The following is a 12,828-nucleotide window of genomic DNA, read 5'->3' as shown; positions in this document are numbered from 1 at the left end:
ATTTTCAGTTCAGAATATTGATAGAAAATACACACTTCGCATGCAGTAATAATTTTTTTTATAATTTATAGAAAGGTTCAGAAAGAAAATCTGACATACTGTAATGTCCTTAAGTTTTACTTCATTCATTTTAATTAAATCACTTCCTCTGAAATTGTTCCCAAAGTGGCTTTCATCTCAGTAAAAATCAAGACAGTTGTTGCCATCATGTTTATAATCTAAAGGAAAACTGGGAAGAAAAAGGCAAATTGGTGAAGAAAAGGAAAACAAGCAAACCTGGGCCTTATTCTTAAACTTTTAACTAGTACTTATTCTGAAATTTAATCACAGACAAATAGTCCTCAAAACCATATGACATCAGGACATTGATTGGTGTAATGTAACATTTTTATGATGCAAAAATTAGAGATGTATTGTTTTAAGAGAGCTTGAAACGCTTGAGGGATATCAGCATGTGTTAGAAGACAGCTTCCTTTATGGTGATGTGTAATGTTCTTTTTTACTCGTATGTTCATATTTCAGTCTGATTTTATTTAGATGTATTATTTGTATACAAATGTTCTATTAATATGCATACAACTTTGAGATACTTTTGGTCAAAGACCGTAAATAAAGATTGATTGATTGATTGATTGATTGATTGATTGATTGATTGATATCAGCATGTCAAAAATTACTCTTTAGAGTCTTTTGGCCATATTAAAATAATTCTGGAAACTGCCAATTTTTGTTCAATATAACTGTGATGGAAGCAAAATGTTTCTATAACATAGCTGAAAACACTAATAGTTTTGAACATTTCAGTAATAGAGGATTGGGGCTTGTTCAGAATATTGTGATTTCAGTGTTCTTTCCTCCCTCTTTACAGAGAACCCAAGTGAGCCTTTTGGAGCCTCAGTTATTATTGACGGAGTGACGTATGGGGCAGGAACCGCAAGTAGCAAGAAACTTGCCAAGAATAAAGCTGGTAACCTATACATACTTAAATATATGTGTTGGATGTGTTTGCTTAATGGCTAGTGCCCAGTTGGCTGCAATCACAGAATAATGATGGTCAGGTCCACCATCCTAAATAGTTTTTGTTGTTATGTGCCTTCAAGGCATTTGTGCATAACTCACCCAAGGTGACCTAATCGGTTTCTATGGCTGAGTGGGGACTCAAAAATAGAGTTTACATCCTAATAATTGATCTAAGAGGACTATCTTAGTAGAACTGACTATGGCCTGTTACAGACTGCCAAAATAAAACTGCTTTGGGTCTCTTTGGAGGTATGCTATTTAAATGATGCATGGGTCCTAAGAGTCCGGAGGTCGTGCCAAAGCCACACTCCATTCCTAAGCACTGGAGGGCAGCTTTGGTGCAGCTTCTGGATTCTTAGGATGCATGCATCATTTAAACAGCATATCTCCAAAGAGACCCGAAGCAGCTTTATTTTGGCAGTCTGTAACAGGCCTATAATTTCTATATATGATGGGGGGAAAGTGGCATGAAGTGTCTAGTTGAAATTGAGTACTGTTGTTTTTAAAGACATTCTGAGTTTTGTAGTGTAACAAAATTGAGAAGAATCCCTTCACTTCTTTAATTTGTATAAGGAATGTTAGGATTTCATAAGGAAAGCCATAGCATGAGATTACAGTATTGCTCACAGTTTGAAGTAAGGGTGTTTAAGCAGTATGGCAGGATTGCAGTCTCTCTAGCCTTTCTGCTGTACAGTATTCCACCTTGCTAAACTGAGGTCCTCCAGATGTTTTGGACTGTTATTCCTATCAGCCCCAGCTAACATGGTCAGTGACAAGGTCATAGGAGTTGGTCCAGAACATCTGGAAGAGAAGTCTTCTGCCTGCCATGTTAGTGGTGCTTGATCAGAGCCTGAATCATAGAATCGGAAGAGACCAGAAGGGCCATCCAGTCCACTTCCCTGCCATGCAGGAATACACAGTCAAAGCACTCCTGACAGATGGCCTTCCAGCCTCTTTTTAAATGTCCCCAAAGGAGGAGGCTCCACCAGAGTCCAAGGCAGCATGTTCCACTGTCAAACAGGTTTTACCATCAGACAGTTCTTCCTAATGTTTCATGGAATCTCTTTTGGTTGTAGTTTGAATTATTTAGATATAGATAATATGACAGCATGGCTTGGTAAATTGTACTTGTAGTTCTGTAAATGTATGCTTCTAACTTTCCAAAGCTTTTCCTATAAAATACTGACTTCAACACCAGTAGACTAAAATCTCTTTACCATTTTAAAACAGAACTGGAAAATACATTTTATGATCATCTGTCTTCTTTGGAAGAAAGATTGGCAGAATACCTGATTACACAAAGGCCCTAAATATCTCAATAATTTATTTTTACAGCTCGAGCCACACTAGAAATCCTTATTCCTGATTTTGTTAAACAGACCTCTGAGGAAAAGCCCAAAGATAGTGAGGAACTAGAGGTACGGTTTACTGTATAGTCCTTTCTGTATTTACTTGGCAGCAAGTTCCACTATGTTCACATACGTCTATGTATAGAGGTTTGCAGTTTTAATGAGACTTGACCTGCTCTTGTGTCATAGGTACTATTGAAAATTGCCACATTGCTGGTATTATTACTTGTGTTCTTATTTTGTGTTTCAGAATTATATGTGCTTTTAAGATAGTAATTTAGTATGTTTCATATTAAAACTTTTAATTAATAACAGTATTCATCGTCAAATTGTAGTTAACATTTTTTTCAGCTGACATTCTCTTTCTACAGCCTGGGATCTATCCATGTATAGGTTAACTTCTACTGCCACCCAGGCAAGGCAAGGGATCATGTGACATCAAGTTTAATTTTAAAGATCAGATCTGGAATATATTAGAGGATTAAGGGATCTCTCTCAAGCAGAGTTTCTAATATGCTAGGTTGAAGTTTGAACAATCTCCCACCCCCACACAATATCTAACAGAGAAAGAAATCAGACTTTTTCATTAAGATATATCAGAGTAGTTTTGTTCACTAAATAACTTGTGCATAATCAGCACAGGTTCATTTTCTGTGCATTCTGACCCATTCTGCCAAGAACTATCAGGTCAGAATGCACAAGGAAGCCATTGAAATGCACAAACACCTGGACAACCTCAACAGGAAAGAAGAAACCCTGGAAGTAAACAAAGTTTGGCTACCAGTCCTGAAAAACACCAAAATCAAGACTCAGCACATGCAAAGGAACATCACCCAGGGTCAGGGGGTTTCCCAGCAGACAACAGATCACTAATTAAATAGACACAAATCATCCTCGCATATCTCTCACCCTGAGGCCTTGCTATTCACCAATAGACCAAAAGAGAGATTAACATGTAAATCACTTCCTCTCAGACAGTATATTTACCCCACTCACTCCCATGCTAGCATTCTCTGAAGATGCCAGCCACAGATGCAGGTGAAACGTCAGGAATAAACTCTTGTAGAACATGGCCACGTAGGCCGAAAAACCCACAAAAAACTAATTCTCCCTCTCATCCTACTTTCTTCCTGTACATTTGACTATGGAAGAAGAACTAGCGAGAGGAACTAGGAATCTGTTTTTTAAGAATTGAGATTTTGTATCATATGATTCCTTGCCTTGAACAGGTGGTAGAGTTTAATCTACCAAAAGATGTGTCCTCTACAAGGACTGTATCCTCACAGTCATTCCCAGTGCACCAGTCTGTAAGAAGCACATACATTCCAAGCAAATGCCAAGTAGATGAGCATAGGTTTGCACTTTTAATTATTTTAACCAGAGTTTGATGGCTAAAAAATGAACATGTGCTTTAAAATATCTACATTCAGAAAGTGCTTGGATGTAACATTTAAACCTCTCTAGGATTACTAATTAATATTTGACCATTGAATGATGATATACCAATTTTATTCCAGTATTTCAACCATATCAGTATTGAGGACTCTCGGGTATATGAACTGACTAGTAAAGCTGGACTTTTGTCTCCATATCAAATCCTTCATGAGTGCCTTAAAAGGTAAGCTTGGGTGCTGCTAATGTGGTGCCAAGCAGTGTCAAATTCAAGAGATGGTTGCAGGCAGCTCTCATGATAGCTGCCGTTGTATTGAACTCAGAAGCCAGCTTCTGTCTTCTCTGGGAACCCTACAATTCCATAGTACAGGCAAAGTATCTGGCTTTGCACATCATGCAGTATAGTGATACTCTTATGTACAGGTACAATAAATACTTTTGGGAGAGGTCAGTGGTTAGATAAACACACACACACCGGGGTCACCTTTAGGCTTGTTCACATTGTAGTACTGTGCCAAATAAAAGTGGGGCTTGCCTCCAGATTAGCCCCCTTTTTGTACCTTTATTCTGTACAACTATGATTGAGTGGAAAAGTGCAGAGGCTTTTTTGTGTGTAGGCATGAATGGATTAGGTATAGTCCAGCCAAATTAAGTACTTGAGAAACACATTGATTTAAAGGGAAGAGTTAAGTATTAAACTGTTGTGATTCAAAAGTGCATAACTTTGGCTAGTATGTTGATCATTTATTTCTTTGCAGATGTTAGAAATAGATTTTTTTCTGTCCTTTTGTTGAGCACAACTATCAACCCTTTATGTTTTCAGTAATGTTGAGCTGAAAATAATAAACATGTTTCAATACAAAGAGTTATATTAGTTAAACTTACTGGCTTTTGGGATGTTGGTGTCCAGACTTGTTTCATTTAAGTCAGGAGTGGGCAACTGCAGAAGTGCAGGGGGCCATGTTACATCATTTTCAGTTCCAGGTAGTGGCCGAAATACATTTGAATTTCAGTGCTGAGCATATTGTGGGAGCCAAGGGAATCAAACTACCATATTTTTGTGGTCTCTTGGGTAGGTTTTTTTTTTAATTTTTCAGAATGATTTTTTAATTTGGGAGTCTGAGTGCTTTGAGGGGCTTCAGGGGTCAGAAAAGGAACCCCCATGAGCTGAATGCAACCTCCAGTCCAGGATCCCCCCCCCCTCCCAATGAACTAAATAGATGTCTTGTATAAGATGCTGACAGTATTCTCTGTGTCCTTAAGAAACCATGGCATGGGTGACACATCCATAAAGTTTGAAGTAATTCCTGGTAAAAATCAGAAGAGTGAATACGTCATGACATGTGGGAAGCATACTGTGCGCGGCTGGTGTAAGTATGACTATTTCTTTGAGAGAAATCTTGTTTCTTTTTTCATTTGTTTTGATTAGAATCTTCTCAAATATGCCTTTGTGTTCATCCTTTATTCTTATGAATAGAAATTTATTGTTAAAAGCTAAAAACCGTCACAATATAAAATATATCCAAACAGTAAATACAAAAACTGTGTATTTTTTCTTTATTCTTTATTCTTATGAATACTGACTCCATAGCCATGAAGGCACTGTCGTTGTCTGCCTCCAAGTCGTTTCTGACTTATCATGACCCTAAGGTAAACCTATAACACGGCTTTCTGATAAGCAGTTCCTCCTGTAACATCTCAGTATAATTGACTTCAAGATCATTGTTGAAGGCTCCCGCCACACCCTTTACCATACTTCTTTTTTTAGTATGAAACACCTTTTGTCTGACAAAAACACACGCGGTCTTGAAAGCGTCCACAGAAATTGTGCTGTCCTTTTGGTTGGCTTAGTAAAATTATTGCCACAATATAGATTTATGGAAATTGGGGTTTTATATTCAGCATGGCATTTTGTACTCCTTAAAGACAGGGTTTTGACTTGTTAAACACAGATGAGTAAAAACTGAAATGCTCTTTCCAAAGTTTGCCCTTGATTTTTGATACCATGCTCAGATACTGGAAATGTAAAAGGGCTAGCCATTGGGTGTTTTGTTGAATAACTTATAATGGAGAATTGCAAACACAACTTTCTTTGTCTTCTCTGGAATATTTCTTAATATGCAGATGTCCATCATTAGCAAGCAGTTTGCTAATGACCTTCCTAGTGGCAATTTCTTAAGCAGTTTATAACTCAGTGGTTAAACTATATGAGAAGGAAATTTGCTGTATTAAAGACCACTTTTGGTGAGAGTCAACATGATGTAGTGGTTTGAGCATTGGGCTACAACTGTGGCGATCAGGGTTCGAATCCCTGCTCAGCCATGGAAACCCACTGGGTGACCTTGGGCAAGTTAAGCCTCGGCCTCAGAGGAAGGCCATGGTAAACCCCATCTGAACAGATCTTGCCAAGAAAACCCATGATAGGGTTGCCTTGGGGTTGCCATTAAGTCTGAAACTATTTGAAGGCTCGCAACAACAAACTTGTATAGTTACTATGATGCAAGTGGAGGTGATTAAAAAAGATTTAAGAATTTACTGAGTGACTGTTAGGCAGAAAGGCCATTCTTCTTTATTTTAGATTTTTTGGATTGGTTCCTTACTAAATTAATTGCTATTTGATTACATAGAAATAATTGGTCATGAATTAAGTCCTAATGAAATCAGTGACAATTAAGTAGACGTAACCTAGTCTGGAACTAAAGTCATACAGTTGGCCCTCCGTATCAGAGGGCTTTCAATCCCATCTCCCCACCCCACCCCGATACAAAAAAAAAGCAGGACCTCAAGTCCCATTACCGTCAATGGGCACAACATATGCGTGGCTATTGCCATTGGTGATGATGGGGCTATGTGGATGCTCCAGTCCACAGATGGCTAAGGGGTTGGATAAGCATTTTTGCTGTAGAAAAATAACCAGTGAAAGTTGGGTTCAACAATTTGTTGTAGCACCATAAAGGTAAAGATTTCCCCTTTGACATGATTGTCTAATTGTGTCCAACAGTAGGGAGCAGCACTCATTTCCATTACTAAGCCAAGGGAGCCAGTGTTGTCAGAGACAACTCTGTGGTCATGTGGCCAGCATGACTAAATACCGGAGTGCACAGAACACAGTTATCTTCCCACCGAAGTGATATTTTATCTACTAGCACTTTTACATTCTTTCAAACTGCTAGTTGGCAGAAGCTGGGACTAGTGACCAGTGTTGCCAATCACTCTCGAAGGAAATTCCCTGATTAGCTTCCCGGAATGCCCCCAAATTTCCTGGAATGGGGATGGGACTTCTGGGTCGGGGGTGCAAGGCACTATGGGAAGGCTAAACAGGGCGGGACTTCCAGGATGGGAGGTATGTCAGGAGGTTTTTGGGGGCGGGAAGTATTTTTGGCCGGGTTTTTTTGGGCGGGAGGGTTGAATTTCCCTGAATCTTCCCGGAAATTTAGCAACCCTGGAATTGACACGGAAAAACTTTAAAATTCCCAATTTCTGGGGAAAATTCTGGAAATTGGCAACACTGCTAGTGATGGGAGCCCACTCTACTTGGGTCTTGAAATGCCGATCTGCTGACCTTGCAATTGTCTGAGGCAGCATCTTAACCACTACACCATTGCGTCCCGCTTGTATCACTATAGGAGAACCGGTATAATAGCTATAGTATATAACTGGGCACAGAACATCATTTCCACTTCATTTTTCATCTGTGCAAAATTCTGTTTAATCTGTGAGCTTGACTTTTAGACTTGGTTTATTTTTATCAGGTAAGAACAAGAGAGTTGGAAAACAGTTGGCTTCTCAGAAAATCCTTCAGTTGCTTCACCCACATGTGAAAAATTGGGGCTCTTTATTGCGCATGTATGGCAGAGAGAGCAGTAAAATGGTTAAGCAGGTAAGAGTAATACTATATATAGCTTGTTCTATAACTGTTTTAAATTCTTCTGTTTTCAATGGTCTTTACAATATTCAAATTCTATTGTTCATTATACTGTCACCTACTCAATCAATAAAACTTCTCTGATATCAAGTCTTCACTAGTGAAATGGTATTAAACTGCCCACTGCAATAATTTACATAACAAGAAACTGTGAAAGAATTATGTGCTTCAGAGAGAGTTCCTATACTTTCTGACTATCAAGTGGCAAATGCATATCCCAACCCAGAAAAGGTTCATCACATGAACCACTACAGGAGGGGATTGGATATAGAAGCCCTGCAATGTTGACTTTGTTTGTTTGTTAATTTGTTTTATTGTTAGCTTAGCAGTTTCCACTTAAAGATGCACTATTGAACTGTGCTGAGTTTTCTCAGTGCAGCAAATACAAATAAAATCATATTTAGAAATAATCTTAATCCTGTTGAAGATGGGAAAGTTCAGTGAGAGCTCTTCACTCTTTTGCAGGAGACTTCTGATAAAAGTGTGATAGAACTGCAGCAGTATGCCAAAAAGAACAAGCCAAATCTACACATTCTGAACAAGTTACAGGAAGAAATGAGAAAATTGGCACAAGAAAGGGTGAGTGTATGCTTATTAACATAAATTGCTATTCAGTGCTGAGAACATTCATAAAGTCATTAATAGTTTTGCCTAGTAACCTGCCTTCCTGATTATTGCTTCTTAAATATATGAAAGATCTTCTTGAGTGGGATAGTATTTAGGAATACTTTTTATTATTATATGATTCTTTTTCAGTTAATATATTTGCTTATAAAAACAAATAATCCATCACATTGTTCAGTTCAGGGATTCTGAATTATCTACCCAGCTGTTACTCTGGTCCCATTAAAGTTCGTTCAGTATCCTCTGAGAGGCTTATTAAATGGGTAGTGGAGGCTATCCAGTCCATAGAATCATAGAGTTGGAAGAGACCACAAGGGCCATCCTGTCCAGCCCCCTGCCATTCAGGAAGTCACAATCAAAGCATCCCCAACAGATGGCCATTAAGCCTCTGTTTAAAGACCTCCAGGGAAGGAGACTCCACCACTCTCTGAGGAAGGAGTGTGTTCCACTGTCAAGCAGTTCTTGCTTTTAGGAAGTTTTTCCTAATGATGGAATCGCTTTTCCTTTAATTTGCATCCATTGCTCAGGATCATATTCTCTGGAGCAGCAGAAAACAAGCTTGATCATCCTCAATATGAAACCCCTTCAAATACTTAAACAGGGTTTATCATATCACCCCTTAACCTTCTCTTCTCCAGGCTAAACATACCCAGCTTCCTAAGTTACTACTCATTAGGGCATGGTTTCCAGACCCATGTTTGTTATGAACCTGTTTACATCACAATTGGCTAGGTTTATATGACATTACCATTTAGACAACAGATGTTTGCCCAATGCTTCCATTTGTTTTGTGGTCATCTATTCTTACTTGATGTGGAACTCACCTCCAGCAAGCTATTTCAGTCTCTTGTGTGTGTCACAAATACCATGAAGAAATAGATTCTCCCCTGTAATTGTTCTTTGTGTGGTCATTGTTGAATGTACACAGTCCACACTCCTCCCCCTTTTCCACATCTGCACCAGTAACTTCTAGTGGGAGACAAGGACCTGAGAAGAATCTGCTGAGATGCACCTCATACTCCTTTTGGATACCATCAAAACCATACTCAGTTGTAGAATGTTGTGATCATGGCTGTATGAAGGAACAAGGTCCCTAAGTGTGAGTTCATATTTGACCAATGAAAGAACTACAAGTATAGAGTAACTATCTGTTCCAGTTGTTTTGTGCAAATTCAAGCAAATTTTGTGTTTGTTGTTTTAAAGAAAAATATGTTATTCTCCGTCTTTAAGTGAGGTATTATATAGCTATGAGGACCAAATGCTAAATTTCTGTTTGTTGTGGAAATAGTTTTTAGAATGTTTGTTCTTCAGCAGAGCTTATGTTTATATGTTGTTATGTTTGGCTTTTTACATTTTAGGAGGAAACACGAAAGAAACCCAAAATGACAATTGTAGAATCTGCTCAACCTGGCAGCGAGCCTCTGTGTACTGTTGACGTGTGACCAGAAAGCGTAAGAATTGGGAAGCAATAAAGCAAGTGAAAGAAGCTAGTTTTTCCGACAATTTAGGAACTGATTTGCCTCAGAATGCAAAATAACGATCCAATCAGCTTCAAATATGCATTGTTTGTTTGCATCATTAGGGCAACAGTACTGAACTTCAGATTTTGTTAATCATGTGCATTTATTCAGGTGAGCCAGGCTTGTTGAGAGAGGATATGCTGAAGGAAGCACTCATCCACCCCCCTTACCCCCGGCAGTATCCATGCTGTCTTTAATGGATGTGCTTGGAATAGATAACAAATATATAATATAGGAAGGCTACCAAACACTTTCTTACATGAGTATGCTGACAACCTTTTTTTTTTCCTGGAGAAGAGCTTTGTTGCATTGTAGCACAGAATAATATGCACTGTAAGACACTTTTGACAGCTACATTGAAGAAAAAGTGGAAAGCTGTGTTCCTTAGTGCCATGAAGGTTAGGCCACTAGTTTCCCATGTTTATAAATTTTGGCAGTCATATCATAGGATTTTAAAGAAACTATCCTGATACACTAATCTCCTCTTAGACAATAAAACAAATTCATAGCAATATTGAGCACCAAAGTGTCCCCATTTTAATTGTTGGGTCTTTCTTTTCAAAAGCAGGAACGGTGGTTTTTTACATAAAAGACAAACAGAAGAATAGGCTTAATTTGATTGACGCAGTGAACCTTGGGTTGACTGAGTACTACTGCTCTGCAACTTCTGTTCATGTAAGTGGGACTTGTGAGAAAATCTTCCATAATATTAATCAAAATCAATGTTCACTAGCAGTGCTTTGTGCCATGCATCTGGTGTCACTTTTAAGACCCCAGTTGAAAGGCAATGTGAAAATACACTGACAGTTCCAACACTTAAAACAGCATCTATCATGTGGCATAATTGTATTTAATCCAGCTGGCTCTAATTGAGACTTCATTTTCTAGGAGACATCTAGATGGATGAATATCCCCAAATCATGGTGAAAATGCTCTCCCACATAAGATGGTGTTTGAGGGAATTTTTAATTTTTAATTTATTATTATTATTACTACTATTATCTTTGGTGGGAGCATGTCGTGCCCCCCCTAGCCTTCCACATTTTCCCAACCCTGCCCTAGACCAACAATCATTTATGGACAAATGCTGCGATTTACCAGAGCATAAGCAAACAATTTTAAAGTATCAGAGACAGTATAGTTCCTTTATGAAATATATACAATATTTGGTATGCAAAATAAATTGCAAGGAAAAAAGAAGATTGTAAGCACCACCTGTAAGACTAGATTCTCATACCAGTATAGCACAGATATAGCTCTTATGTAAGTATATTTTTATGCCTGTATGTGAAGAATCCAAGCATAAGAAAGTTGTAGGCAAGCTGTAACAAGAATATAAATAAAACAGATGTGAATCCCATTTTGGGAAAAAGACAATGAAAGAAATATATAAATTTTGTATACAACTTTGCCACCATTAAAATGCACTTCAAATGACACTTTCCGAAACTTCCTTTCCGTAACTAATGATTAAGTGTGATAAATATTTCCATTTTCCTTATGAGACAGCTCATGAATCTCTGAAAGTGTGATTAATAATATATTTAATTCCTGGCTGATGCGTCCTTTCGCTGGCCTTTTGGACAAGCTTGCTCAGTAAGGGTTTTAGTATACCATTTGTGGACAGCTGGGAAATACTCGTTTCTCATTATTTTTAATGAAAAGATGCATTTACCATTTCCTCATTCTTCTGGCAGCCAGCTCTGATGAGTTTTGAGTTTTGGTAACATTTCAATCCTAGTGGCCACAATCTTACATTGCTGCAAGGTAGTGTATATCCATTGGTAAAATTATGCTAAGCTAGCACTATGCAAGCACCATACAAAACGGAAAATTTCTCTGAAGATGCCAGCCACAGATGCTGGTGAAATATCAGGAATAAACTCTTCCAGAACATGGCCACATAGCCCAAAAACCTCCACAAAAAAACATACAAAATAGTAAAGTCTGTCCATGGGCCCCATTGTGCAGTGCACAATGATAGACACAAATAAAGTTAATCTGTGTCTGTCGTGTGTAACTGCAACTGCACTTCCACTACCATCACCTGAATATAGCCATTGTGCAATGTCAACATAACCACTGTGCTTGCATTGTGCAACTTATGCTTGAACATTCAAGCATAAGTATTTTCTTGGATGCACACAGAAATTAGATTTTCCAGGAGTTTGTCTACTTCAGGCAGCCCCAGCTGAGCAATATCTGCCATGCTGCATTCTCCAAATGCTCTCTCTTTTCAGAAATTTGTCATGTGGTAATTTGAATGAGGCCTAGTACATTCAATAGACACTTCAGGCTGTGCTTTTGCAGAAGCAACCTAGTTATGGCATCCACAGACCCTCACTTACCCGGGAACAGCTTATGCGCATATCCCATCCTGGATGTCTTACAGCACCACCCAGAGAATGCAACACTGAAACTTAGAGTCGAGTGGGGGCGCAATGGAAGAATCTAGTCTTTGTTTGTTAACTGTAGAGTCTCTCTGCTTCCTATATAATATTACAATTTATAGATTGGCATCCTGTTAGTAAATTATGATGGTGCAAGTCAGACTTCAGACATCACAACTCACGTTAACGGTTGTTGCAGAGGTTGGAGTCCCCCCAAAAACTTTGCTTGTAAGCAGTTCCCTTAACACTGAGTGAGGATGCATCCAGCTGTTTTCCTGTAGCTGGATATGCTGCAATGATATAATCTTAAAAGGCTTGCAAGGACCCCTGGAGGTCTCTGCAGATGCCTGTTGAAGCATGCCCAGTTTCAGGAAAACAGATGGATTTGTCCTTCCTCATCCTCCTGCTTGCCAGCAACACAGAAATGCTTGCATTGAAGGGGATGCACTGCCTATAAGGTTAATTTTTGGTGGGGTACCATTGGGAGATACAGCTATGCAGTACACATACATCTCTTGATCTTGGCCACAGCCTTGCAAAGGTGTGGTGAGGCCTTCCTCCTACTCTCTCCAATGAATTCTTAACTGATGTTGTTGTCACTAATGTGG

At 38.7% G+C, this 12,828-nt stretch overlaps 1 protein-coding gene across 5 annotated transcripts in view; it reads left to right on the top strand.

Moving 5' to 3' along the window:
- The window catches only part of DGCR8 (DGCR8 microprocessor complex subunit), a 65,430-nt gene extending 54,161 nt beyond the window's left edge, over positions 1-11,269 (top strand). For 4 of the 5 annotated variants that reach the window (XM_042442089.1, XM_042442086.1, XM_042442085.1 and 1 more), the window contains 7 exons: positions 869-967; positions 2,356-2,438; positions 3,887-3,987; positions 5,025-5,131; positions 7,514-7,641; positions 8,152-8,265; positions 9,669-11,269. In XM_042442089.1, coding sequence (XP_042298023.1) covers positions 869-967; positions 2,356-2,438; positions 3,887-3,987; positions 5,025-5,131; positions 7,514-7,641; positions 8,152-8,265; positions 9,669-9,752 — 716 coding nt within the window. In that variant the 3' untranslated portion in view covers positions 9,753-11,269. Of the gene's footprint in view, positions 1-868; positions 968-2,355; positions 2,439-3,886; positions 3,988-5,024; positions 5,132-5,352; positions 5,412-7,513; positions 7,642-8,151; positions 8,266-9,668 lie in introns of those variants that run through there. The other variant, XR_006100906.1, reaches the window with a different exon arrangement.
- The last annotated feature ends 1,559 nt before the right edge of the window (positions 11,270-12,828 follow it).

The sequence above is a fragment of the Sceloporus undulatus genome, chromosome 10, assembly GCF_019175285.1.
Source record: "Sceloporus undulatus isolate JIND9_A2432 ecotype Alabama chromosome 10, SceUnd_v1.1, whole genome shotgun sequence".
NCBI classification, from domain to species: Eukaryota; Metazoa; Chordata; class Lepidosauria; order Squamata; family Phrynosomatidae; genus Sceloporus; species Sceloporus undulatus.
The sequence above is the reverse complement of the archived record's forward strand: the minus strand, read 5'-3'. Positions and strand labels throughout refer to the sequence as shown.